General features: G+C 25.8%; 1 protein-coding gene and 1 long non-coding RNA gene across 3 annotated transcripts in view; one reads left to right on the top strand and one right to left on the bottom strand.

Moving 5' to 3' along the window:
* The first annotated feature begins 1693 nt into the window (after positions 1–1693).
* On the top strand, positions 1694–26977 carry LOC111641675. The gene is made up of 3 exons (XR_002759448.1): positions 1694–1772; positions 3012–3133; positions 26099–26977. It is a non-coding gene; the product is annotated as an uncharacterized LOC111641675 (long non-coding RNA).
* Positions 16864–26977, bottom strand: part of LOC111641673 (FMRFamide receptor-like) — a 35879-nt gene continuing 25765 nt past the window's right edge. Inside the window, exons 3-5 of one of the 2 annotated variants that reach the window (XM_023387876.1) lie at positions 24657–24712; positions 18362–18397; positions 16864–18296 (exon numbers count right to left, since the gene is read on the bottom strand). In XM_023387876.1, the coding sequence (XP_023243644.1) occupies positions 17018–18247 (1230 nt within the window). In that variant the 5' untranslated portion in view covers positions 18248–18296; positions 18362–18397; positions 24657–24712 and the 3' untranslated portion in view covers positions 16864–17017. Of the gene's footprint in view, positions 18297–18361; positions 18398–19780; positions 21091–24656; positions 24713–26977 lie in introns of those variants that run through there. The other variant, XM_023387877.1, reaches the window with a different exon arrangement.

Raw genomic sequence — 26977 nt, 5'->3', positions numbered from 1 at the left:
TCCCACTGTTTGTCTTTCCTTAATATCGAGTACGAAGTTAGATAAATGAAAGACGAGAACAGATATGGAAAGCTTAGGGGCAGGAGGCCCCGATTAACTATGTAAAAACCGGAAGTCACGTTATTTCAATGAAAAGTTCCCTCTGAAAGGAGTTAGATAGATGGCGGACACGTCTCTATTCTTAAAGGAAAAGTATGATGTACTGTACATGGGCAAAGCACTACTAATTTGAGGTGGAGAGCATATATTTTAAATTAAAATATTATNACTTACAGCATTCTAAAATTTATACAAAATTTATAGTAATTTTTAACTTTAACATAATAGAAAGTAGTAAAAAATAATAAAAATAAAGCGGCATTAAAATAAAATAAAATGTGCTTTATTAAACTATTAAGGCAAACCCTATTGAAGAAGAAATACAATTTAAATTGACAATTGCAGATGAGATGTGAACAGTTAATAAACAATATAATTTTTTACATAAACAAAAACAAAATGACTTGAACATTTTAATTAAGATTTAGGAGACTGCCCGAAGGAGACAGTTCGAGTAACGCATTTTTAACTTTCCAAATAGACGGAGTAGAGTTATTATAGAAATTATTACAAAATATGTCTGTGGACTTCACTAGGAATTTTAAGTAAAGTTTATTAGAAAAAATTGAGAATTGGCACGTTCAAATCGTATATGATATAAACTATAAAGTTTCAATTCACAGATGAGACAGTAATGGTAACTTTGTAATAACAATATTTTAGCCGAATAACAAAGGAATTTGCTGCATAAACTGGAGATTGATAGGAATTGAAGATGTCCAATTTTAGATCAAGAAAGCATGGGTATAGTTTTTGCTGTTTTATTGAAATTTGAAAATTTATAAAGCACATTAAACACATTAGAGTTTCTGCTCTTCAACTGTCAGGCATGAAAAACTGTAGGTTATTTAAAATATTATTTTCTTCCATCTAATCTTTAAATTTTAGTGCTAGTAATCTTGAAATTGTTTGCGTAGATTGACAGAAGGGCAATCGATCTATAATTTTTTGGATTCAGAGAAACCTGGAAGCCTGTTTTTCTAGATCATGCTGAAATTGATGAAATTCTAGACAAGAGCTACAAATTCAGTTTGAAAGGAACCATTAAATATTTTTAGGAATTGATTATGGAATTATGAAGAAGCCAATTTAAACAGAACTGTAAAAATAAAATTATTAAATACTTCCTAGTCATAAAGTCATAGTTTTATTTTTTATCTTGGCAAGAATTTTTTTACAGTCATTCATTGAAGATGAAACAGGTATAGAAATAAGAAACTTTGTGAAATATGAATACTTTTCTCCGAAAAATTTGCACCAAATGTCTAAACTAATATAGTTATTGACTTTTCTGTTATGATTTTTAACGTGTTAATTGTTGATCAGAAAGTAGATGGATTTTAACATATGATAGGGTGTGCTGAGTTTGATTGAAATGCCTTTTTAAGAAGCCCTATGAAGATTTTTAGAAGCCATTTCTGTAGACGCGTTTTCATAATTTGAAAAAAATCACTTTTGAAGTTGATTTGACAATTTTTAAGGAGATGAAATCTGACTTTTTTGTTTTATTTTATTGTAGTCATATATTTGTATTAGTATATGCACTGTTACAAGCCTGTGAATACACTTATCTGGTGTTTTGCAATTTTGAATAGGTGAAGATTGAAATAATTGGTTAGGTCAACAGGAGGAGAGACAGGTGCGAAGACATTTATCATAAAAAGGAAATCCCGGTAATATATTATTTACGTGCTAAATGTAAACCTTATTTACAATAACTACGAATAAAGTTTCACATACTTATTTTCCATAATTATGTGAACATGGCAATTGATCATATAGTTATTGAAAATAACAATTTTATCAGTGTAAAGTTTCAATGCTTCCAAGCTCAACTTGGAAACATTGAAACTTTTTTTTAGTAAGAAAAAGAATCCGTGTCCTTTTAGTTTCCCTAGAACCCACAGAGGTCTGAAGTAATTAATATTAATTTTTCCTTATAATATTTTGTTAATGTTTTCTCCAGAAAATTTTAAAGATAGAAGTTCTTGTAGTTTTGGAGTTAGGGGTATGGTAGAGTAGCAAACACTTAAAAATTATAAAACAATACTGCTAATGCAAGAACTGGAATACAAATAATAGCTCTTAAGAATAACTCCTACAGAATTTAGTGCGTTAATTTTGTAGGAGTTATTATTCATTGATTTTGAATAAACTTGGATTTTGATAGTCCTTAAATAAATTTAGGTCATCAATAGTTTTAATACAATTCTATATTATTAATAACTTTAGAATANTTTATAAATTATTATTTTATTATATTCTTGTACCACATAGAATTAGAAAATTGGATATTCTAAATTTGCATTATTTTAGAATTACAAGTACAGGGATACTGTATAAGCCTATTATACTATAGTATAGTGATAATAGTATAATAAATTACCAACCGATCGCCTAAATATCGGGCTATAATTAAATGATTAGAATAAAGTAATTTGACATAATGTCAAATTACTTTATTCTAATCATTTAATTATAGCCCGATATTTAGGCGATCGGTTGGTAATTTATTATACTATTATCACTATACTATAGTATAATAGGCTTATACAGTATCCCTGTACTTGTAATTCTAAAATAATGCAAATTTAGAATATCCAATTTTCTAATTCTATGTGGTACAAGAATATAATAAAATAATAATTTATAAAAATTCTTTAGACTTGAAATAAGTAGTAAACAATTTTTTGCATAAATAAAAAATTATATAAGAATATTATTCTAAATTGTTTTGAAAAATAAAGGTTTTTAAATCAATAATTTTCAAAACAATTTAGAATATTATAAAAACTGTATTCAATAAAATATATGAGGTAATTTAATTTTGTTTGTATTTATTTATATAATAGAAATAATTTTTTCTTTTTATGTTTATTATTTCTTCTAAGATACACAATTTTATTCAACAGAGAATACAACAGAAATAAACATTCAGCAAGGAACATAACAGCAATATGGATAATGAAGAAGGATCGAATGTCACAATTCATTTCATAACGCAAGTTCTTGTTGCTGGCCAGAAGACTGTACGGTTGGTAAATTAACAAGATTATACCTCATTCTGGCTTTGCTATTAAATTAAAACATTATTTCTTTATCTTCATATTAGTTCGGATGCAATGTAAGAAAGAGCATTTATAAATCCGTATTCTTGTCACTCTTGCAAAATTCTCTTAATTATACAATTATTCAAAATATAATTTAATAAAAATCTTCAATAATCTATATAACTGTTTCCATTCATTAGTAATCATTCTAGAGAAAATCCAACAATAAATTACATCTGAAAAATCGATTGTAAATAATCTTAGATATATCTCTTGGAATCAGATTTCTTGATTTGATTGAATGTAAACAGATTTATACATGATTTATCATAAGAAAACCTTTTATATACGTTTTCGGAGTATTAAAGAAAGTTACTATTCTTATAATTTCATCATATCTTGATTTTATCAAAGATTTGTTCGAAGAAATTCAATTTTTCTTAATAATGAACTTAATCTACATATCATTAATGTATGAATTCTTTTAAAAGTATTTTTATTAAATTTGTACTTTTTTTAAGTAAACAAATTTAAAGCTTTGTAATTCTTTTATCCATAACTAAATTGAATATTTACGTTTTAAAATCTTATTATAACTCAATTATTATTTATAATATTCTAATTGAAGCTACGGCTGAAGATTCTTCATACAGCAGCTGCAATTTTTTAAGTTTGACACGGATTACATTTTTATGAGAAAATATATGAAATTTATTATTTTTAATCATTATACATATTTAAGATTATCGATATCTCGAATTAGCAAGCTTTTAATAAGCTTACTTTTCATTTATTAAACTTTTCGTTAATCCCTATTAGTTTAATTCATTAATAAAAATATTTTAATTTATTAAATTTATACATATTCTTCAATTTATTTAAAATATTTTTCTATTTATATTATTAAATTTACTTTTAACATTCATAATCTTAGTAAATAGAGTTGTGAGTTAAGGTCATTATGATTCCAATTATTATGAATTTATCTTCTATAAAAAATTATTTATTTAATTTTATTTAAAAGTAATTCGATTTTTTCAAATGGTCTTATTATTTCAAAAAGTAAATGTTCTCTCTAACATTTTAATTCTAGCTNTAAATGATTTTTCAAATAAACAAATGAATGTTATTCTGTTTTATTGACAAGTATCCAAATTTTTTTATTATTTAATGACAAATTCTTAATGAAGTATACTTGTAGAACCATTATAGATCCATTTAATTACAGAGAAATCCCTAATGATTTACAGAAACTAAACAAAATTGATGTTGTTTCCAACATCAATAAAAACTTTTCCAATATTCTTTAATTTGTAAACAAATTTTTAGATAATTTTATCTCAAATTATCATAAAAACAATAAATTAATTGTATTGTCAATATCATTTTATTGATTGTAGTTTATAAATTGATATCTAATTACATTTAACGAGAGTCATTTAACGTAATAAATGAACAATTATATTAGTTAATAAATTTATAATTTTATTGTAATTAAAAACATTTAAACTTTAAAACAGAAACCTATTTTTAAAATTAAAAATAAAATAGAAAGGTGCACAACATAAAATTATCTTTATATTTTATAGGAAAAAAAACTGGCAATGAAATAGAAAGTATTTTAAATAATTGAAAAACTAAAGTTATTTTTTCATAAAATTCTTAATAAATTTTTGAGTAAATATGTACTTTTAAATACATTTTTAATTATTGCATATTAAAATTTTATTTTCATTGTTATTCCGTCCATCAGATCGCCAGGTTGTAAGATCCTCCAAATTCGAACCTAGTCTAAACCCGTAATTTAACAATAGCATTACGCTACAGGCAATTATTCTCTATTCCAGTCGACTAATTGTAGGTCAAGCTTACTCGTAATAGGTGTAATTGTGTTCGGTCGCATAACCCAAAATGTAGAGTTGACTGGGATAATCTCAGACACAAGTTAAATTTTAGTGTGTATGCGAGTCCCATTAGAAAAAACAGAATTTTTTTAATATCAGTTGATAGTCTAATCTAATGGTTTATCATATTAAAAATCTAACCTGTTATTTTGTCCTGTTAACACTGTAATGATGTAACATAACATTGATGCCAACTTTTTAATTTTTATATTATTTTATGTTCAGTTCATCTTTTCCTCGTGTTCGGATAGCCCCCGTTAATTAACCAATCATTACACTATTCCTCGTATAAAAATATTGTTAATATCTCATTAACATATTTTAAATTAATTTTTCTTTATAAAAATCTTGTAATTATACAAATTATAAATTTGTTTACATTCTCAGACATACAAATTAATTATTAATAACAGATGAACTGTATTTACTTAATTAACATTATATTAAAATTAATAAATAAAATTAATATTACTCTGCTGAAAGATTATTTACTTTGAAAACTACACGTAATTACACTCTCTTCCTTTATGAATTTATATCCGTTTAATACAGGAAATGAACCTAAAATGTAATTATCTTTAAATAGCTTTGATTATAAAATTAAATTGACTTATATTAGTGTTAAAATTGTCTGCTCATCTAAAATACGTGATTTGCAAATTTATATTGATGTTTATATACTTTACATAAGCTTATATACATATATAAACTTTAGGTGAGACAAGAGCACTTCCTTTGATGATTCACAGGATCAGAAAATAGCAATTTGAAGCTACTGGATTGCTCTTTTAGAATTACAAGTAGATTAGCATCGCATAAATTTGCATAAATGATCATTTCACTGACTTTACACAACTAAAATTTGTTTGCTAGAATCTTAAATTTCTATTTTCTCTAATTGAAGTTTTTCTTTACAAAATTTATTTTAAAATGAATAATTAGTTTTAATATAATTTAATTTACATTTTTAAAAACAATTTTTATATAAATTGACTTGGACTTTGTTATAATTATATTAAACGAGATGTTGTTTCTCATATTAATTTTTGACTTGTTCAATCTTGTCATGATATTGAATTAATTTTATAAAATACACTTGTATAGGCAGTTCAAAAATTAAAAATTTTGTAGGAAAAGATTTTAAAAAACAATCTTAACGAATTTTTAAAGAAATTTATAAAATTTCCAGTAATTTTTTTTCTGAAAATATTGTAAATTTTACCTGTAAATCTGTAATATTATTTGAAGTTTTTTTAAATAAATAAACTGATGATATTTTTTAGAAAAATAAAAATTAGAGCATTTTCTTCTTCCTCTGAAATTTTAAATGTTTCTTATATGTTTATAACTTTTAAAATAATTTCAGATAAACTTTATAAATTTTCAGAAAAATTTCTATTGACAGAGATAGAATGGTCAATGCCTCTTTCAAGTGTCGTTCTAAGAAAAGGAAAAGAAAAGAATTTTAGAAATATTAATCTTCTAAATTTTCTTATAAATCTCTTATATTATTATTAGAAAATTCACAAAAAACTTTCTAAAAAGATATTGCAATGTATTTCAAAATTGCATAAAATTATAGAAAATTATCAATAAAAAGTTAATGTTTATTAATACATTTAAATTTAATATGTACTTTTTATTGATTCTCAGATATAAAATGATATTTATTAATTAATTAACTTAATTCTAAACTAAAAACTTAAAATATGAATAAAATTTATTTAAAATGTTTTAAACTATTAACCTTTGAAAAATTTTGATTATAACTTATTATTTTGAATATATAAAATTACACTAGACTATTTTAAAATTCGTGTAAAGATTATTTGTCATTTAAAGTCCATTAAGAAAAATGAGGATGGTTTAGGAATTAATTCTGCGAATAAAATGGCGGAATAATTTTTAACTTTCTCTTAATGATTCCATCAAAATAATGATTTTTTTCATTTTACTTTACTTTCTGTAATCCCAAAAGTCCTTTACTAAATTAAAATTTGAGCACTTCTTAGTAAGATAAACGAAGTTTAAGCTCAGGTAAATCGAGGAAACTTCGCCTGATCGTTTACATAAAATCAAAACTTCTTTAGAAAAATCGTAATTTTAAGAAGTTTTGATGCTTAAATACAAATAAATTTGATAGGTAAATTTTAAAATTTATAGTAAATATTAACAACAAATTTGTAAATAATATTAAATTAATATTTGAACCTGGAAATGAAAAGCTGTAGTAATGCTAGACCTTTTCATTTCCAGTAGGTATGAGAGGAAAAACGAGCAATAAGAAGAGTATAAACTGTTAGTATGTCGTCTATATTTTTCTGGTCTGTCGAGTTCATCACAGTAGATGAAATCTGATGTTTTTCTAAAAAGAAAAAAAACGGATCTGAAATATAGATTTCTAGAAATGATTACATTATCTTTTATGATGACCAACGAAAAGTTTCTGCATTTATTGAAAAATATTGAATTCAATATCACATGTCCATAGTTTCTAGTAGTGAGAATGTATCTCTTGCATAGATAAACAACTTTAGAAAAATTGTCTATCTCGCCTCTCGATCCTCTAGATTTCACAACATCGAAGAATATGACGCAAATGCCATAGAGATTGCTCTCGAATATAAGATGAAAAGCATTGCTTGGGACAGCCATGCGAAATAGTTGTAAAAAATACAGTAAACACCTGACAAAACATGATCACCTTATTACAGAAGATTTATAGAGCAGCAAAACCATCACACAAATATTAAAGAGCGCTTATCGCCAGGAAACAGGAGTCAGTGAACCATTTGAAATGTATATCTATAAAGTTTGTTCGATCTTTTGCGCATCTATCGGCATACAGCTAAAGTGAGAAAAAGACACAATATGATATGATCTATAGTTTTTACAGAAATATTTGAGGAAGATGTTCAAAATTCCTTCGTTATTTTCTTTACTCTTTGAAAAGTACATTACATAAAAGATTCATATAAAGAAGGAAAATCAAAATCTTAATAAAGTGCAGAATTGAGTCAATACATTTCTTGTCATAACTCTGGAGACTAGAAAGAAGAATGGGAAGTTATATTCTGTGGTCAATTTGGATACACTCGTTTAAACTATCTCTCATATAAAGTTTCAACCGCTTGATCGATAGTAGAAACTTTGAATTGCGGAGTATTTCATCAGTATTCTTCGAATCAACTTTACTTTCTGACTTATTATGACGTCAGAAGTAAAGTGTTACATGTTTATCGCCTCGATACAGCTTCGATGATTAAAGTAGTTTTACAATTTTTACATAAGGGCCAAAGTTTAGTGGATAAAATAATAAATACTCTTTAAATTAATTATATGCTCCCCTTTCCTTAACTGCACACGAATGTTTTTAATTCGAACATCAGAATAATCTAAAAAGTTCGAATTATCCGTTTTTGAAAATTAAACTATTTTCGTGCACGTTTCTAGTATTCGTCAATATTCCATATTCTTTGATGTTATTGAGCATACGTTTTTCTTTAATCACATCATTTTTTAGGCTAAAAATGAACCAGTACATGTTCCATACTTAGATATTATAAAAAATAGCTAAATGAATAGTTTACTTCACAGTATTAAAGACTAAAAAAGTCTGTAATACTGCGACAATTTCACTCACGCTTCAAGTTTATAGAATACTGTAAGTGAATATCAGAGAATCCCTAAATGCATTTTATAAATCAGTTAAATTAGTTAACTATTACATGCTACTTTCTCCTTTCGATTTTTAATTTTCTAAATATAAGATATTAATACATTAGCTTTAATTATCCAAATTTATGCTAAAACATTCAGATGAACTGAATGATTAAATACTAATTTAAATACGAATTGCAAAGAAATAATAGAGGGTTCGAATTGATCAAGTGAGGCTGTATTTTTATTAATTAGTGTTAATACAATGAATGTAAAGTCGATTACGCTGTGTTATCAGAAAAATGTAAAATCATTCTGCTAGGAATCGATTTTGTTGTAAATTTAGGATTGATTTTAGTAAGTATAGTTACAGATGAAGTTTGTTGAATGCTCTACATGTTATTATAAACTACGTTTCAAAAATAAAATAAATAAATAACTCGTTAGAAAACGCTCTTCATTATCTGCTGATAACCTCAAATCAGAAGAATCATGGCATATACTAAAAGAGGAACAGTTTTAGTCGGGTACTTGAAGCTAATTTTCGAAATATTGAATCAATTCTATTTGCCAGACGTGTCTTAAACACAGGAAATCATCAATCCAAAGTCATGTCCAAATATAGAATGGTTCTATCTGTTTAGGATAGAGCCATTCCATATTTTAAAACTGAACGATTGGTATTCGTATTCTGGAGGAAATGGATACTAATCATTCATCGTGTCAACTTTAAAGTCGGTTATTATCAAGTGAATACACGGGATAAAAATAGGGATAAAGATGCTGTCGTCATACTTTCAGATATTTCTTTTTATGCTTGTAAACTTTGATTTTAAAGTATTTTTGTAACATTTCAGACAATAAGAATTACTTACCATATAAGAGCCACTAATTTATAATATACACGTGTTAATTTCTAAACGTGTCATCTTTTAAGAGGTACTTCATACAGATAACTAAGAATAATACTGGCTTGAATATCTTCTGTATTATCAGGTTAGACTAAGATCTGACAGGACTTTATAATTAACGTATAAATTCATATACAGGTATGACTTAAATAAATAAATCTTAAGTCTAACAATGTAAACATAACATTCGCAGCATTTACAAGAAGATTCAGTGGCATATATAACAAATAAAACGATTAACTCATTTTTGTACCTCTATCGCAAGTTTTACTTAGAACCCGAAAGTTTTTTAATCCGACACATTCTACACTGCTGGCCATTAAAATTGCTACATCAGGAAGGAAAGCAAATAGCATAATCATGTTTATTGTACAGAAGAGTGTAAACTAAAACTCCAAAATAATCTTTGTCCATTTTTTCTCTGCAAATGAACACTCAAATAGAAATTGAATTACATATTTTGTCACACGAGTTGATTATTCGATTTGAAATGTATTTTTGTTTTTAATCGTTCCATTTCGAGGTAAAATTTCATTGTAGAACATTTTAAATGTAGGCCTATGGGCATTCCAAGAAGGACGATATGTGATATAATTAAGAGAATGGAAGCGAAAAAAACACTACGCCTAAGACACAATTCCTATATGTTGGGAGTTTTAAATTTATTTCCGTATTGAGGATTTTTAGTTTACTAATCCTATGCAATAAATTGGTCATTCGTTATTTATACGTCATGCAATTACCGCATAAGTGGAACTGTACTAATCTATCAATACGGTTGAACATAAAAATCTTGATCTAAAATTCAGATTAGTACGTAATTCTAGTAAGGAAAGATTACGTATTATGATGAGGACATTTCCCTATTATCCGCAGTACTATAAATGCTTTTGTGTGTAAAATAATAGGCTTTATATCTCACTTTTAACAGAGATTTAAAGTAAAGTTTGGTTTGTGAGATTGAGATGTTATTCTCTTCAAAGTTAGTACCTAATATTTGTAAATACGCATTTTTCAAGAGATATTTCTAAACGAGAATACAGAAAATTTAATGCAAAACGTGATGAACCCTATAAAATCTTTATTACTGGAATGATTCCTCGGCATTTATCATTTGAGTGCGTTAACTTCGTTTTTCAATGCACAAAAGTTCTTGCCATATATAAAAAGAATCGTGTAAATGATTTTTCTCTTCTTTTATCACGAATCTTAGAAAGAGAGAGGATTGTAACGTAAAAAAGTTTTTTACCTTCAAGAGAAAAATAAAGTGCAGTAAAAAGGATATGAATTGTCAATATCATCACTTTCAATATAATCTGTTAATTTCACTACACAGACTAGCAACTACTCCACAAAATAGAGTTTGTGTATATTGAATTTAAATTCCAAATAGCATATTTTATGTGGATTCTATAGTTAAAATAATACACTACTTACAGTACGTGACAAACAGAATGATTTATAGTAATATAATTTTATACATATAATTTATGGTTAATAAATAATATATAATGATATCAAAGTCGATATAATATTTACAATTTTCTTTTATAGTCTAGATTTTGGTAATTCTTGCGATACGATCAAGGTGATTTATATTCTCGATGAACACAAGAAAACTAACATTTTATTTATTTATTTATTTGAAAATTGATGTGGAGATATCGATTGAAACATTTTTTAAAGTTCGGAATATGATATGAATCATTTTATATCTTATCCATGATAGATGTGTATGGTTGTTTACACACTCTGTATACATGTCTATGTTTAGGTGGATGAGTGTTTCTGAGTAGATGCGGGTGTAGGTTTGTATGTATATACGTATAATGTATTTACAGTATATATACATGCATAAGTGTGTGAATATAATAAAACGAAAACTACTTAACAAAATTATTTTTTTCCATTGATATCATTTAATTTTTCGGTAAACATAATTTCATAATTTTAATTAAGCATGTTTTCTGTAGTAGAAAATGAAATTGTTAACAATTATATTTCTTAATTATGTTAATTTTAAATTTTATTAAGTTTTGGAATTTTCAGATTAATTACGAAAATTTTGGATAATGTTACAGTAGATTTTTCTATTTTCATCCCATTCTTAAAAATGTACAGAAGTAAAATTTTAACTTTAATTTTCAATAGTTAGACAGCATTTTTGTCAATAAGTAGGCCCTAATAAAATCCGTTTAATAATTAAACAAATTTATTATGTGTTTATTTATTTTTCTGTAAAAAACATGAAAATTTATTTGACAATTAGATTATATATATATTTCTTTTCAAAAGAAATATATGCACATTTATATGTTAAATAACCGAATTAATCTTTAGAAAATAACGGAAATAAACTGTAAGTTTATTCATATATAAATTTAATGAAATTCACGTAAATAAATAGATACTGTATATAACATAGAAGAATAATTAAGTGTACATTCAAAGATTAAATGAAGTTTTAATTTTAATATTCTAAAATTACAAATACTGTAAATTAAATCAATATAATTTTATTTTAATCTCAGCATTATAATACGCATCTAAAGTTTAATTTTTTTTTTATAAATCTGCTTTCTTCTAATGAGAAAAGCATAAAATATTAGGATATTTCATTAAGAAAAATTAAATTTAGATGATTTTTCAAATAAACAAATGAATGTTATTCTGTTTTATTGACAAGTATCCAAATTTTTTTATTATTTAATGACAAATTCTTAATGAAGTATACTTGTAGAACCATTATAGATCCATTTAATTACAGAGAAATCCCTAATGATTTACAGAAACTAAACAAAATTGATGTTGTTTCCAACATCAATAAAAACTTTTCCAATATTCTTTAATTTGTAAACAAATTTTTAGATAATTTTATCTCAAATTATCATAAAAACAATAAATTAATTGTATTGTCAATATCATTTTATTGATTGTAGTTTATAAATTGATATCTAATTACATTTAACGAGAGTCATTTAACGTAATAAATGAACAATTATATTAGTTAATAAATTTATAATTTTATTGTAATTAAAAACATTTAAACTTTAAAACAGAAACCTATTTTTAAAATTAAAAATAAAATAAATAAAGTTAATTTAAAAAGTTTCTTGCACCACTCAATAATGCAGAAACCAGAAAAATTACCAAGAAGTCCACTTATAGTATGTCCCTGGTGAATCTTGAACTTATTTTTGGTTATTTGTTGAAATGTTAGGACAATAGCATTGGGAATTACAGCGTCTTGTAAAGAACTTAAATAGATTTTTGATGTTTTCTCAGTAAAAAAATACGATATATCGTAAAACTTTTTCATTTATTTCTAGTTTATTCAATTAATTATTCATATATATAGAATATCATATAGCACTTACACATTTATGTATATTATTACTCTAATAAAAATATATTTTAAGCAAGATCATCATTATTACTAAGATAAACTCGTTTAGTTAGGAATATCTTAGATATTTTATATCGCAGACGTATATACTTATGTTATGTGGTTATCTATTTATAAATTGTATTTAAATCTACAATAATGATAATTATATACAGGAGTAAAGGTGCACAAATATAGTATAGACATGTTATATAGACTACTACTACGGTAAATATTGCTGTAGTGCTGTTATACAGATATTAAAATATAAGTTATATCAAGAAAGAAGAAAAATCATGTTGAAGTATCTACAACAAAAACAGAAATATATTTTTTTTGGTTTTTCTATTATAAATTATAAAAATCAAACGTAGAAAGCACTTATTACAAGCAAATACTTATCTTTTTCCTTTGAGAAATTTGTTCAATAAAGAAATTGTTGTGTATAACAACTTCAATCTACTTTTATACACTCACGTAACAGAATAATGTTATTATAAGGTCGAATACATCTCGAAAATTTCGAGAGTTGATGATATGGAGGAAAAATTCTATCAGAATTTTGTTCAAATATTCGAAAATTCTTATATATCATTGTATGAAAAAAAATGCATATTTTTCGAAAATATTTTAAATTTTTTTAATTTATATACTTGTTTACGTAACAGAATATATTTTTTAATGTTTAAAATATTTAACGTTTTCAGGTATAATTCATCGATATGCTAAAACTGTAATAATTAATTATCTTCATCATTTAATGATATACAATTGAGTTAAATTTAAAAATATAGACATTATTTTACAAATTTAGCATTGTATATAATAAAAGTTAAAGTGGAATCTGGATTAAATCCTTGAGGATTTTTGTGTAATTTTTGGAAATTTTTTAATCGAATTTAAGTTAATTTTTCATTTTTCATTTTTTCTCTTCATTAAAATTAAATTAAAATATTGTTAAACATATTGAATGGTTTCTTATTAAAACACACTTTCATTTATTTCTTAATTTGTTCGTACTCTAGTTTTTTTAAATCGATTTATTTATAAAGCTTTAGCGTAGTTAATTGCTTTTAAGTAATTAAAAAGTCGAATAAATATTTTTAAAAAATTTCGGAAATCAAAATAATTTCAAAAGAAAGGCAATTAAATTTAACTGATTTTTCCCCTCATTTAATGGAATTTAATGGAATTTATCAATATCGAAAATTCGCCAATTTACTTATTTCTTTTTCAAATCGTGGATATAAATTATATTTAGACTTTAGTATATTATATATTAAATATATCTTAAAAAATCGTTATTATTTTTGTATTATGTAACTTCTTTTATCATCTGTTGGAGAATAGATCGTTTAACAACTGTTTTTAATGAAATTTTCCGTTGTTTTCGATATTCCGTTATTTATAGGGGAGACCGGGGCAACTTCGGCATGCGGGGCAAGTTTGTCAAGCGCTTTTTTTAAAAACAAATTAAAAGGAGACTTTGGTTATAGGTTAGGCAGTTGAGTTTTATTGGTGGCTTGTTGAGTGTAGTGTTTTTATTGTTCTCTAACAAGCGTAGTTGAATTATCAAGCAAATTTTCATTTTCGTCCAATTCCATATAATATTTTTTTCCATTTATATTGAATTGGCAGGTTTTGTTATAATTCCATGATAACGAAAGTTACTTTTCCTGTTAGAAGGATGTAACTTCAACTTATTCACGTGGCCAGATCGTGGCTTGGCATTCTGTTCTCAGGGTTGTATTTAATGTTTCTAAATCATGACTAGCGGGGTAAGATCGGCAACATAAAGCCACATTAGAAGCAAAGGATAAAAATCAAACAGATAACAAATGAAAACATGTTTGCATTTGTTATTCATGTATATATGTCTTTGAACTTGCATTTCGTTGTAATAATATTAAATGGGTGTTGGATTTGTATTTCTTTGTTTTAATAGTGAATTCCAACTTATACATTGTTAATAACATAATTTTATATACGTGCCTATCTTGCCCCATTACTGTTGCCCCTATACCAGGGGCAACTTTAATAAAAATAATTAAAATAATTACAACTTTACAAAAAGAGAGAAGTTGCCGATCTTGCCCCTATACCCGGGGCAACTTCGTCAATTTCTCTCTTCTTGTAAAGTTGTAATTATTTTTATGTCCAAACTGATTTTAACCAGTTCTATAGTAAGGTAACATTCCAATAGACAATATGCAAAGCTTTTTTTTTTCAGTTTACAGCAGTATTTATTACACAAAATTTAAGTAAAGCTTAACATGCCGATCATGCCCCGGTCTCCCCTATAATAATGTAACCAAAAACTTTTGTTATAACACATTGCTTTAATTGCTGTAACTGGTCTTTCAAAGATGATGCTATTCTGTTACATCCTGTATAGCCCGTAACAGGAACTTAAGTCAACTTTTAGAGTACAGATAGTTAATGCAGCGTAATATTGATATTTTTTATTTAACGATTTTTTCGGTTTTCGCTTTAAATTCGAGACGTTTTCTTATCGCCAATTGGAGGAAAGAAAAAAAAACCTACCAGTCAAAGACAAATATCTGTGTCTCTTTCAGGCACGCTTTTCATTTTTAGGGCCAATTCTAAATATGTGAGTACCACGATCACGATTACACGAGAAAAAATAAATATAGCATAATAATAAGCGTGTTAAATGGCGTCATTTGTATGTAATAAAACTGCGTTAACTCGAGGACGCGTTTATTTTATCGTGTCTTAAATTCGTTACAACGGGAAAAGTAAATTAGAAAAGCGAATGAACGTAACGCGAGCACTTAACAATGCTGTGATTGAAGGAAAGGATTACGTGACGAAAGCATAAGACTAGAAAGAAAGACAACTATTGGAAAAGAGCTACATTCTTAGATTTTCCTGATATTGATTTTTATAAAAATTTTTCTTGAAAATGTCTTTATAACAATTGTAGTTCATTATCTTTTTCAAATCAAGAGCGAAAAGATGCTCTTTCTGATTTGGCGCCCCAGGCAACTGTTCGTATTGCCCGCTCCTAGCGTAGACACTATTCACTTTCAACCGATGTAAAAATAATTCGTATCATTTTTAAATGTAATTTGATGCGATTTAACAAACTGGTACATAATACATGGGATACAAAATATGTATTCTATTGAAAAATAACAAAAAATTCACATCAAAAATTTGTTTAGAAAATTATTTAAGAAATTTAGATATTATCAAGCGAGATCTCTATTAAAACTTGAAGAAATGTGTTTTACCTTTTTAAAGAATAACCTTTAGGTATTCAATATTTTATTTATTAAATTACAATGAATAGTACTTTACAAGTCTGGTATTTACGACCGATCTAAACTTTTTATTCTTATTTTTTTATCATTGTATAAGATATAGCATTTAACTACTATAGTTTTTTGTTGGTTTTCTCTGTTATATAGTTAAAGCAGTATTTCGAAGAATGAAATCGCAACTTATAATACTGAATTTAAGAGAAATACAACGTTTCGCTTTCGATAACTTCCTTAACAACGATTTCCTTAGTATTAATTCTGTCGTTGTACAGTGCTTAATGTAAATTCCATTTAAATCTTTCCCTTTTTTATGAAGTTTTTGAATTTGAAAGTAAATTAATTTTAAAATAAATGGTAAACATTAATTTTTACTATTGTTTTTCTTTTATCTACAATTATATCCATAATTTTTAAATTGTTATTGAAAATGTTTAGATTTTAACTTCCTTCATCTCAAATATAATCGTTAATGCTTGTATTTATTAAAATGATTATTTTTACTGTGAAATATTAGAATATTTTTCTTAAAATTCTATAGCGTTAAGTAAAAAAGTTACAACAAACATTAGCCACTTGCATTTATTACAACATAATGAACACATACACATTTGGGTGCTTAAACGAACGATATGTTAAATCAGAAATATATATATATATATATATATATATATGTATGTATGTATATATATTAGTACTATAAGCAAATAATTTTAATAGAATGTTAGAGATTACAGTCCGATTCTCTTGGCGGCATTCCTCCGCGGAAAACCACTTGCTGAGGATTTTTTCCTTTCCACGATCCAGAATATTCGCTCAAATTGGCTTCTTGGTCCATCAAAATTTTACCATTCTCTTCTTTCAGAGATAGAGTCTTGTGTGAAACTCGAGGGCTATCTCGACCGTTTGAAGTATACAAGGTATTTTGGTACACAGAATGAAGATGATAAATTCTACCTTTTAAACACGGGCAAAATGTCTGTAGAAAGGTAGTTCGATATTTTTGACTCAGGACACAGTACAATACGAAATTTCCAGCCGCGTTGATCCCCATTAAAAAATTAAATACGTTGCCCAAAATCTCAAATATTATGTCTTCGTTACTGTTGCGTGGTACTTCGTGAAATGTTTGATATATAAGTACAGTTGCTGTGGGTAGTTGACAAATGAAAAACAATATAACAACAGATACTAACATAATAGTAATTTTGCGTTCCTGTCTTGAAGAATCTCTGTTATCGTTTCTTCTTGTCATTGTCTTCCTACGAACTTTTGAAGTATGAAGGGAACGTATGAGAAAGGAGTTAAATATTGCCAATAAAATTAGTGGTAGGAATATGAACAAGATAGTCGTCAACCAGTAGAAGATTCTTCTGTATAAAGGATTTTTTCCCAAATCTGAATAGGTTAAGTCCAAAAATGGTATATTTGATTCGTCGATCTTGTGTTCGAATGGTGTGGGTACTGTAAACGTCAAACATATGAGAAAAATACTGAAAATTGCCTTCTTAGCTCTTGATTCTGTACATAATATTTTCCCTTTTATGGGATGACATACTGCAATGTAGCGCTCAACAGTGAAAGTTACAGTTAACCATACTGAAGTATTACTGCATGTATCAACCAACATTAACACGAATGGTCTAAACCTCCAATAACTGTAATATTTAATATCATGGAAATCTGGATAGTGTGATAAAGATAGAATAAAACTGAATATCAAATACAACATATCGACTGCGCCTAAAGCTGCTAGATAGTGATTAGTTGACGAACGCATGCGACGTCGTGACATGATCATGATGGTTATACTGTTACCCACTACACCTATAACTGTTATAATTGGTACCAAGACTCTTTGGATCCAAAATCTGGTCTGGTTACGAAATGCTATGTATTCTTCATCTGGTCCTTGTGAGCAATTTATATATACTGTGCAATTCCAATCAGCCATGATTTGTTCTTCAATTAATGTCTTTTTTTATTCAATAAAGGCATCCTGACTGTAAAAATGTGTATAAACAAATTATAAAATTTGAAAACAAAAATTTTTTAAATATATTTTTACCTCTACACATCAAAGTTCATTCATTAGTAGCATGATCTGGAAAAAGAAACAAAGAATTCTATTTATTTTAATAATAGTGATAAACTTATTCTAATTTTGCGTACTTTTTAGCTTTAATTTATTTTAAAAAATTAAACTATCGCTAGAGCTATGCAGTGCTTTATTACAATATATTAACTTTAATTTCCAATTACTCCATCAAGAATTTAATACAGATATATATTCATTTATTATATCGCTTATAGAAATACAGCGAAGTAGCAATTCAGTACTTAATGCCGGTATTTTGTCTTAAATCTTGTAAAATTAACTTGTTTAAATGTTGAATAAAACTTTTCTACTTAACATTTAGATATTTGATCTCCATTTGCAGCGATGTGTTTCACTTTATTACATTAATATTAATTCAGTAATAATTCTGAAAAATATCGAGTTTTTAATTAGTCATTAGTCATTTAGCCATTAAAATTCCATTCTTAGCAGCTTGTAATAAAATTTAATTATCATTTTGAAGTTGGAGATGGAAATCGCGCGAAAATAATCACTCGTTCTCAATGAAAACTTGATCAAGATCATTTTCATAAAAAATGTTTTTAGTTATAAACTAATATTCATTACAGTAAAACCTGTCCAAAGCAAAACTTGAATAAAACGGAAACCTGCCTAAACGGAAAAATTCTTCGGAACGGAGGGATTTTCTATGTTAATTAAGAAAATACTTGTTCAAAAAGGAAACTTGCCAAAACGGAAAAAAAATATTTGATACCGTGCAATTCCGTTTTACACAGGTTTTACTGTAGTTGAAAAAGCAGCAATGTGAACAATTTCACAAGTAATGTCACTCACACTTATAAAATGTTTCAGTTAATCAATTATTGTTCGAGAAGTATGCCTAATTGTTTGCAACGAGTTGAGGATTAAGAAATTTCCTGACATTTTTGAAAGCAAAATTCAAATTTGTAATTCTAAAAGAGAATATGCCTTAAATAAGATGTTCATAATTCATTACTATTAGTTTTTAATATTAAGAAAGTGTATTCAGTTCATGATAACTACATAATCTCTTGTCTACATAACTTTTAAGTTGATATTAAGCTACAATACATCAAAATTCAGGTGAAAAATATTGTAAAATAATTTTATTTATTAATTTTTTTCATAAATTCATAAACTTGCTAAAATATAATTTTTTTTGTCAGTATATTGCGACTTTCAGTCTATTTGAAAAATGATCATTAATCAATAACATCAATAACATATACAATATAACTTTTCAAGTAAAAATATAAAATAAGCTATATTCAAATGAGTTTACTTTCTTATTTAATAACTTAATTTTTTAAATTTAAAATAATAAAAAATAATAAATTATAAAATTAGAAACTCCTTAAATTAAATCTGATACAAAATTTATATTACTTATAACTGTAAATGATATTAAAGGCTTCAAGTATCAGAATATTTTGCTCTTTATTAAAACTCATTAAATCCTTCTTTCCTATTTTTCACATTCAGAAATTTTGTGAATAAAAGTATTTTCAGTTGAAGGAATGAAATGTTATCTTTTCTGAAAACTAATTGGAGTAGAAAACTGACATCATAAAGATAATTATTGAAATAAACTCAGCTGGAAACCTTAACCAAATTATTGAATCAAGAAAAAACTTCATTAACTTTTAGTTGGAAATTATAATGATGCTCCTAAATCAATTTTTTTTATTAATATAATAGATCACTTCTCCCATATTTCTTCATGACAATTAATTAATTAATTTTTTTTATTATTACAATAGTTTTTTTTATTAATGATTGAATAATCTAACACTGAATAATTATTATGTAACCTGTTCTGTAACATAGACTATTTTAAATTTATTTTTTATTTCTCCAGGATAAAACATAGTAATTGAAAGTGTATTTGTTAGATATATAATAGGGATTGCAAATTTATTGACTTTTATATTACCGGCAATACGGTGAATTTTCAAAATGTAAAATTACCGATAAATAACCAGTAATTTTAAAATTTTGACTTCAAATGCAAAAATTACCTCACTAGTCATTTAACAGATTATTTACTTAATTACTACAGTCATTTATCTGTTAAACTTAAACTTAAATCTTAAACTACATTTGCGGTTTAAATAAAAATATTTTATGCCTTTGTCTTTAATATATGAAAATATAAGTGTATTGTAGGTGAAAGTGTAAACAAATAAATATTTGGCTTCAAGAAATTACTATGTATCTATCTATTATTTATCGAATTTCCCGATATATTTAACGATGCATTTTACTTTCCTGGGAGTTATATACAACAGGGGGAAAGTATGGCGATCGATCAAAAACTCACCCCAACACTTTTATATTTTTCGACTCAGGGGGCCTTGAAATGTCGAGAAATGCAAACAAAAAAAATTCGGGAGTTTTTTGTCTATGTATGGATTCTAGTGTGTATTTGAGGGGCACGATTTTTTCGTCCATATAGAAGCTTAATAACTTCTATTTCTATGCCTTTCGTCGAAAATTTCTAAATTTTGCCGGGAGGTTTGTATATTGAAATATTGATTACTATTAAATTTTGGTCGTTAAAGGTCGAAGGATGAGGTCGTGTCATGTCTCGAATGGAGATAGATTAATGAAGATTTTACTTTTGTTGCTTTTACATGTGTAAGCAACAAAATATAAAACACGGTTTCATTGGAATAAAAAGATTTTACTTGTTATTAGCATTTACAATTTTTTAAAATAAAACTCATCTCTGCTTCAAAAATTAAGCATTTTGCCATTTTACAATAATTAAGAATATAAAAAGTTTTTAATAAAACCTCATAACAGATAACGCCATACACAATTTTAACTCTTTTGCCGGGAAAGTTACGCTATTTGTTGATGGAGATTTTACCTTTTTTTTACCTGAATACAATCCCTAATAAATAGTACATATATGTGTTCTACGTAGCTTTAGTAACATATGTTATATATGTTATTAAATATACATAATGATGCATGATAATACTTAATGCGGGTGTACTATCATGCTTTAATCATTATGATCGATGTTATACTATTATATACATTTAATATACACGTTTCTCTTTATTATATATCTATAAAATGCTTGAATTATTCTTACCAAGTTAATACAGAATGGAACATAAACAACTGAAAATCAACAAATCTTTACACTCACGTGCTTCAACACAAACAGATTTTGTTCCAACAAAAAAGATGCCCAATGGAAAGGAGTTTAAGATAGTCCTTCGGTTATATCTAATGTCTATGAGACGGCCACCTGATTCTTCAAACACTATTCCATTCCGGTTCCAAGGAAACCCACTACCCGGTGAAGAATGTTCTTTAGAATGTCATGAATCACACACTGAATTTTCTTTCCGCCATTTCCTAACCCACAACAACACAGTGTTTCTTGAAAGGGCATATCGTTCGTTAAAATAACGCCGAAACTCTCGTTGTGTAACTGTGACATAGTTGATTTTTATGGATGCTTCTACCGTAGCAACACAGTCCCGTACAGACCGGCTCTCGATGATCACTGCTCTGAGTGGATTTAGTGTATTCCACTAACAACAACCTTGCAGTGAAATTTGTAGTAATAAAATAAAACTGTCAGGTGCCCCACCGTGTATTATCTTGATTTTTAAAATGTATGCAAAGTTTTGTTCGGATTTTTATACTACATATCATGCGGCATAATACATTGTACTGTACATTATACTAATCTATATTCGTTAGCTCAAGAATTAGTATTAGTTTATTAGTATATTGATCACATTATAAATAATATGTGTATATAATACATTTGTTATGACAAGATCGAAGTATTTCTCTCTTTTAGTTAGAGTATAATTTAAATGACATTTTGATTGGGCTGATTAGAGCATAAAAATATGTTTGTATTGAGTTAACTGTTAGAAACTATTAATATATGATTGCTCAGACTGCTCGGAGCATAATGGCACATTTAATTATCAGTTAGATCTACGTTAATTGAAAATTAATACAATATCTTATATTAGTTAAATTGGTTGAAATATATAATATGTTTTATATTGACCAGATTTGTTGTAGCATAATACAAATACCAAATAGTTACAATATACATTGAAACTATTTGGTATTGGTGTACGATTTATGCAAAAAAAAAACTGCTATTATTAACGATAAAAATGTAAGAAATGGCATACTATTAATTTTATGTAGATTTAAAAATTAATAACCCATTCTTACACTCATTCTAAAAGATTCGTTTGTTGAGATTTTTATCCAAAAGAATGACGAATAAATAAATAAAAATTTTTTGTTTTATGATAAAAATATTGCATTTTACATTGTAATAAAATCTGAAAAAATTCTAATTAATTAATAAAATAATTTTAAAAATTATTAATTATTATTATATACATACTTTTACATTATTAATTTCACGTAAATTAAAATTTTTTTTTTTCAATCAGACATCTTAGTTTGTTTACGTCTAAAAGTTATATTTTAAACATTAAATCTATTGCCAAAAATTTTCGAAATTTTTTAAACTTCGACGTAATTAATAATTTTTGCCAAAATAGTAACACAATTCCGAAAGTATTAAGGTAAAAAAATCACAGTTGCACATTTAACTTTCGACACATAAATCAGTTTGACATGTAATTCATCCAGAAATTCGATACGAAAAAATAGCATCCTACGTATCAAGTAACAATTTTTATTGTTTAAATTGTTTTTTTTCCTTTCACGATAATTGTGTAATAGGAAAAAATATCAAGATTATACAGTTTAATGTTCGTCAGATTTATTAAGATGTTTACTCGAATGCACTGTAAAATGCAAGATTATAATGAACTAAACAATAAAGTTGAAAATAATTTCAATATTTTTCTGGGTTTTCTTTACGATAATGTAATTTTAAATTATGTTAAAATTTTTTATGGAGTTACTGATATTAAAAAAAATAACAAATTTTAAGATATATTCATAAAACTAATTTTAGTTTGATAATAATCTTTGGAGAGAAATTAGTTTTGAGATAGATTGGAAATAGGCAATTTCTAAGTTAATAAATTTATTGCATCAAGAGATTAATCAGTTATATTCGATTATTTATTTTATAAGAACAATCTAAGTTTTTATGGGCTTACAGGCTTTTATATATAATTTATAAGTTTGTTACATAATGCTATTTTAATAGCTTTTATGCTATATTATAGATTGTAACGTATTAGTGTTTCATAGAATTTATGTTATTAATTGAACCATTTTATATTAAATGAAATAATAATTAGAGTAATTATTATTATAATATTATATATAATTTACATGTGGATTAACAATTGTTTTTGTGTTTATAAACAAATAATAGAAAACCATACAGTAGGTACTTATGTTCATACGCTTGCATAATTATGCTAATATGAGTGATTTATAAAATATGCCAATGTTAGTTTACTCGTCCGTATTTTTGTCCATGCTTGGGTATCTTTATAGCAATTTACCTTCGTTTTATTAATATTAATATAAATCGTTGTCGTATAACATGTAATTGCAATGTAGGTGAGTAGATATATAGAAAATTTACAGTAAAAGGAGTGTGGAAACTTGAACTCTTCGTTTCTAGCTATTTCTGTAATTTATATGAAGTATCACTACGAATTATTCATGATTTATATGTATTTTTTAGACTTAAACGTGTATAATGGCGATTTACAGTCAATTTTTATTAAAAAAATACTGTTGTTGATGTATGTCTGTTTTATACATTGATTTATACAGTTGTATCACTGTTTTCGTATTTCGAAGGAAAATAATGGTGGCAGCTTGTTAATGATGTAGTCATAAAATAAATTTAAGTACTCTTAAATAGCTACTTACATGACTATTTAAACTTATTTAAAATTAGTTTAGAATGTTTGAAAATGTCTGCTAATATCTACCAAGAAATTGGATTTATATATATATATATATTATATATGTAATATTTTCAAGTGTTTTTCCCTCTGAAAATTTTGTAATAAATTAATTATAAGATTATTCACTAATTTACTAAAATAAAAAGTAAATTTAGTGATATATTTTACTATCTTTTTTGTATAGAAAACTTTAAAATAGCGTATAAATGAAAGCTGGAGTAAGCTTTAAATTAATCCTGAAATTTTAAAATATATTTTATTAAAAACTATAAAAAATAAGTTAATTTCATATATTTTAAAATATTAAGCTACTAATGATAACTCAAATCAAGCATTTAATAACAATAATATTTCCAAGTCTTACTAACCTCTATATAAATGAAAGCTGCAGCTGTTCATGACAGCAAAGTAACGCCTTTCATGTCTGGAATGATATTAAATATAATTTTTTACCTATAAAAATGAATTAATAATGTAAAAAAATGATTTCAATAATAAAATAATATAATAATTTAAGTATAAAATTGAAGAGAAATCTGTATTTAGATAAATAAATAAACTGTAAACAATAGCTTTCTGTATACAATTTTAAGATTATGAACCGTGAGAAAATTGACTTTGTGAACTGCAATAAGTAGTTTTAATCATTGAAACAATAGAATTTGGCTTCTAACTGGATATGAGCAAGAGCCAAGTTAATCAAGGCGATTAATATATTGCTAACAAGGATTGGAGTCGACATCCAAATAACAAAATTAAAAACATTGTTTCAACTACTTAAAACATAAAAAGAAAGAACATTATATCGAATTTCTTAACATAAACAGGTGGAAAAACTGTCCAAAAATCTAAAATCGAACATATGTTTTAAAATTATAAGCTTATTTACTTTTAAAAATACCCTGAGAAAGTAAAAGATCATACACGATCGAAGAATTCAGTTGTGTTTAAATTTCTCGCTTCAGTAAATAGAATTTATATAAAAGATGGTAAAATATTCGATATTAAAATGATAAAATCGATTTTAAATTTTTGTATATTTTAGTAAGTGGAGCCGTTATGGGAATAGTATTACTGTCTAGTCTCATGACAAACGTTCAGAAACTAGAAAATAGTAGTTGAGTATCGGCAACAAACATAGAAAGGAGGACAGAAATATAAGAAAATAAAGTTTAAAATCTTTTGGTTTAAAAAAATATATAAATAAAATTTTACTTTTAAAGCTTTTATTTAACTTGCTTTTGTAAATCAGAAATTAATTTTAAATCTTATTTTAATTAATTTAATGTATGATTAAAAAGTGTGTTTAAGACCTATAAAACCCTACTTATAAAAAAAATAAGTAAAATAGTTGCTTTTTAAATTAAATTTATATTTACAAAGGTGCTTTCTAAATCAGTAAACAATGAAATNAAAAAAAAAAAAAAAAAAAAAAAAAAATAAAGATTTGCATCATCCGACGTGGAAACTGCTAAAATTCTGATTAATTAATAATATAATTTTTGTTACGTGGAATTTAAGTCTTAAATTTATTAAGCCCAGAAGAAGTTTATATATGTTTTAAACTTATATTTATTCGGTTTAAATTCATTTTATGATGTTTTACAGAACTTCAATATCTCGTTACTCACTTTATACAAAGTCAGTTTGTGTTATACACAATGTTTAACTTTCATAAATAAACTGTGAATGTTGTCTGTTATAAAATTTTTGAGACATTTATTCCTGAATTATTTACACAACTTAAAATTTTATTTAGTAAAGTATATGTAAATATATTTCATACAACTTTGATCTACTTATCCTGTAGCCTAGAAAATTCAACACAACGTAGAAATGGATTACACAAGTGGAATACATTTACCCAAGAAGCAAGGAAATCGTGTAAAAGCAAGGAGAAATGAATGAAAATCTCTATAAATTATATTTTGATAGTAAATATAACTATCAGGTAAATAAATATAAAAGAATTAAAGTATATAAGATGTAACAATCTTTGGTTTCCTAGAAAATTTTGTTTAAATTTAATTGAGAAGATGTCTTACTGCATCCTTGAAGCTGATGATGAATGATGCTGAACGAGAATGTGTTGATAAGTTTCGAATGACGTCTTTCAATAAAGAGATCGGTTGACAGAAATGGAGATGAGAAAACTTCTAGATTTAGAAACTCTGTTTACATTAAACTTATTCGATTATAACTTTATAAAAGTATTCTAATGTATTTCTGTCAGTTTATGAAGAAATTAACATGATAAAGAGCTTGAATAAAATATATTATTGATTCTAAATCGTTAAAAGAAATCATTTTTTAAACTAATTTTGTACCGAGATAACTTACTTATAAGGTTAGTTACAGAAAACTGTATCATAAATAAAGTTAACTTTTTATTATTTTTCTCTTAATACATTGCTATAAATCACATCTGTAATACCGTTTAATTGTATTTAAGTTATAATTTTACGTCAAAATTGACTCAATACATTAATATTCTGTCGAGAATACAACTCAAAAAGTTTAAAATATCAAGAGATCGGTTGGAAGTAGGCCTACTTACATATTTATTATGTGAACTTTGATAAATTTTTATGTGATGAAATTACAATTTTTCATATATAAAACAGTCTCTTTTTTATTGAGTTTTATATCTTACATGGAGCTTACTTTATATGTCAAACATAGACGTGAG

The sequence above is a fragment of the Centruroides sculpturatus genome, unplaced genomic scaffold, assembly GCF_000671375.1.
Source record: "Centruroides sculpturatus isolate CEXI.00-Female unplaced genomic scaffold, Cexi_2.0 scaffold1602, whole genome shotgun sequence".
Classification (NCBI taxonomy): Eukaryota; Metazoa; Arthropoda; class Arachnida; order Scorpiones; family Buthidae; genus Centruroides; species Centruroides sculpturatus.
The sequence above is the reverse complement of the archived record's forward strand: the minus strand, read 5'-3'. Positions and strand labels throughout refer to the sequence as shown.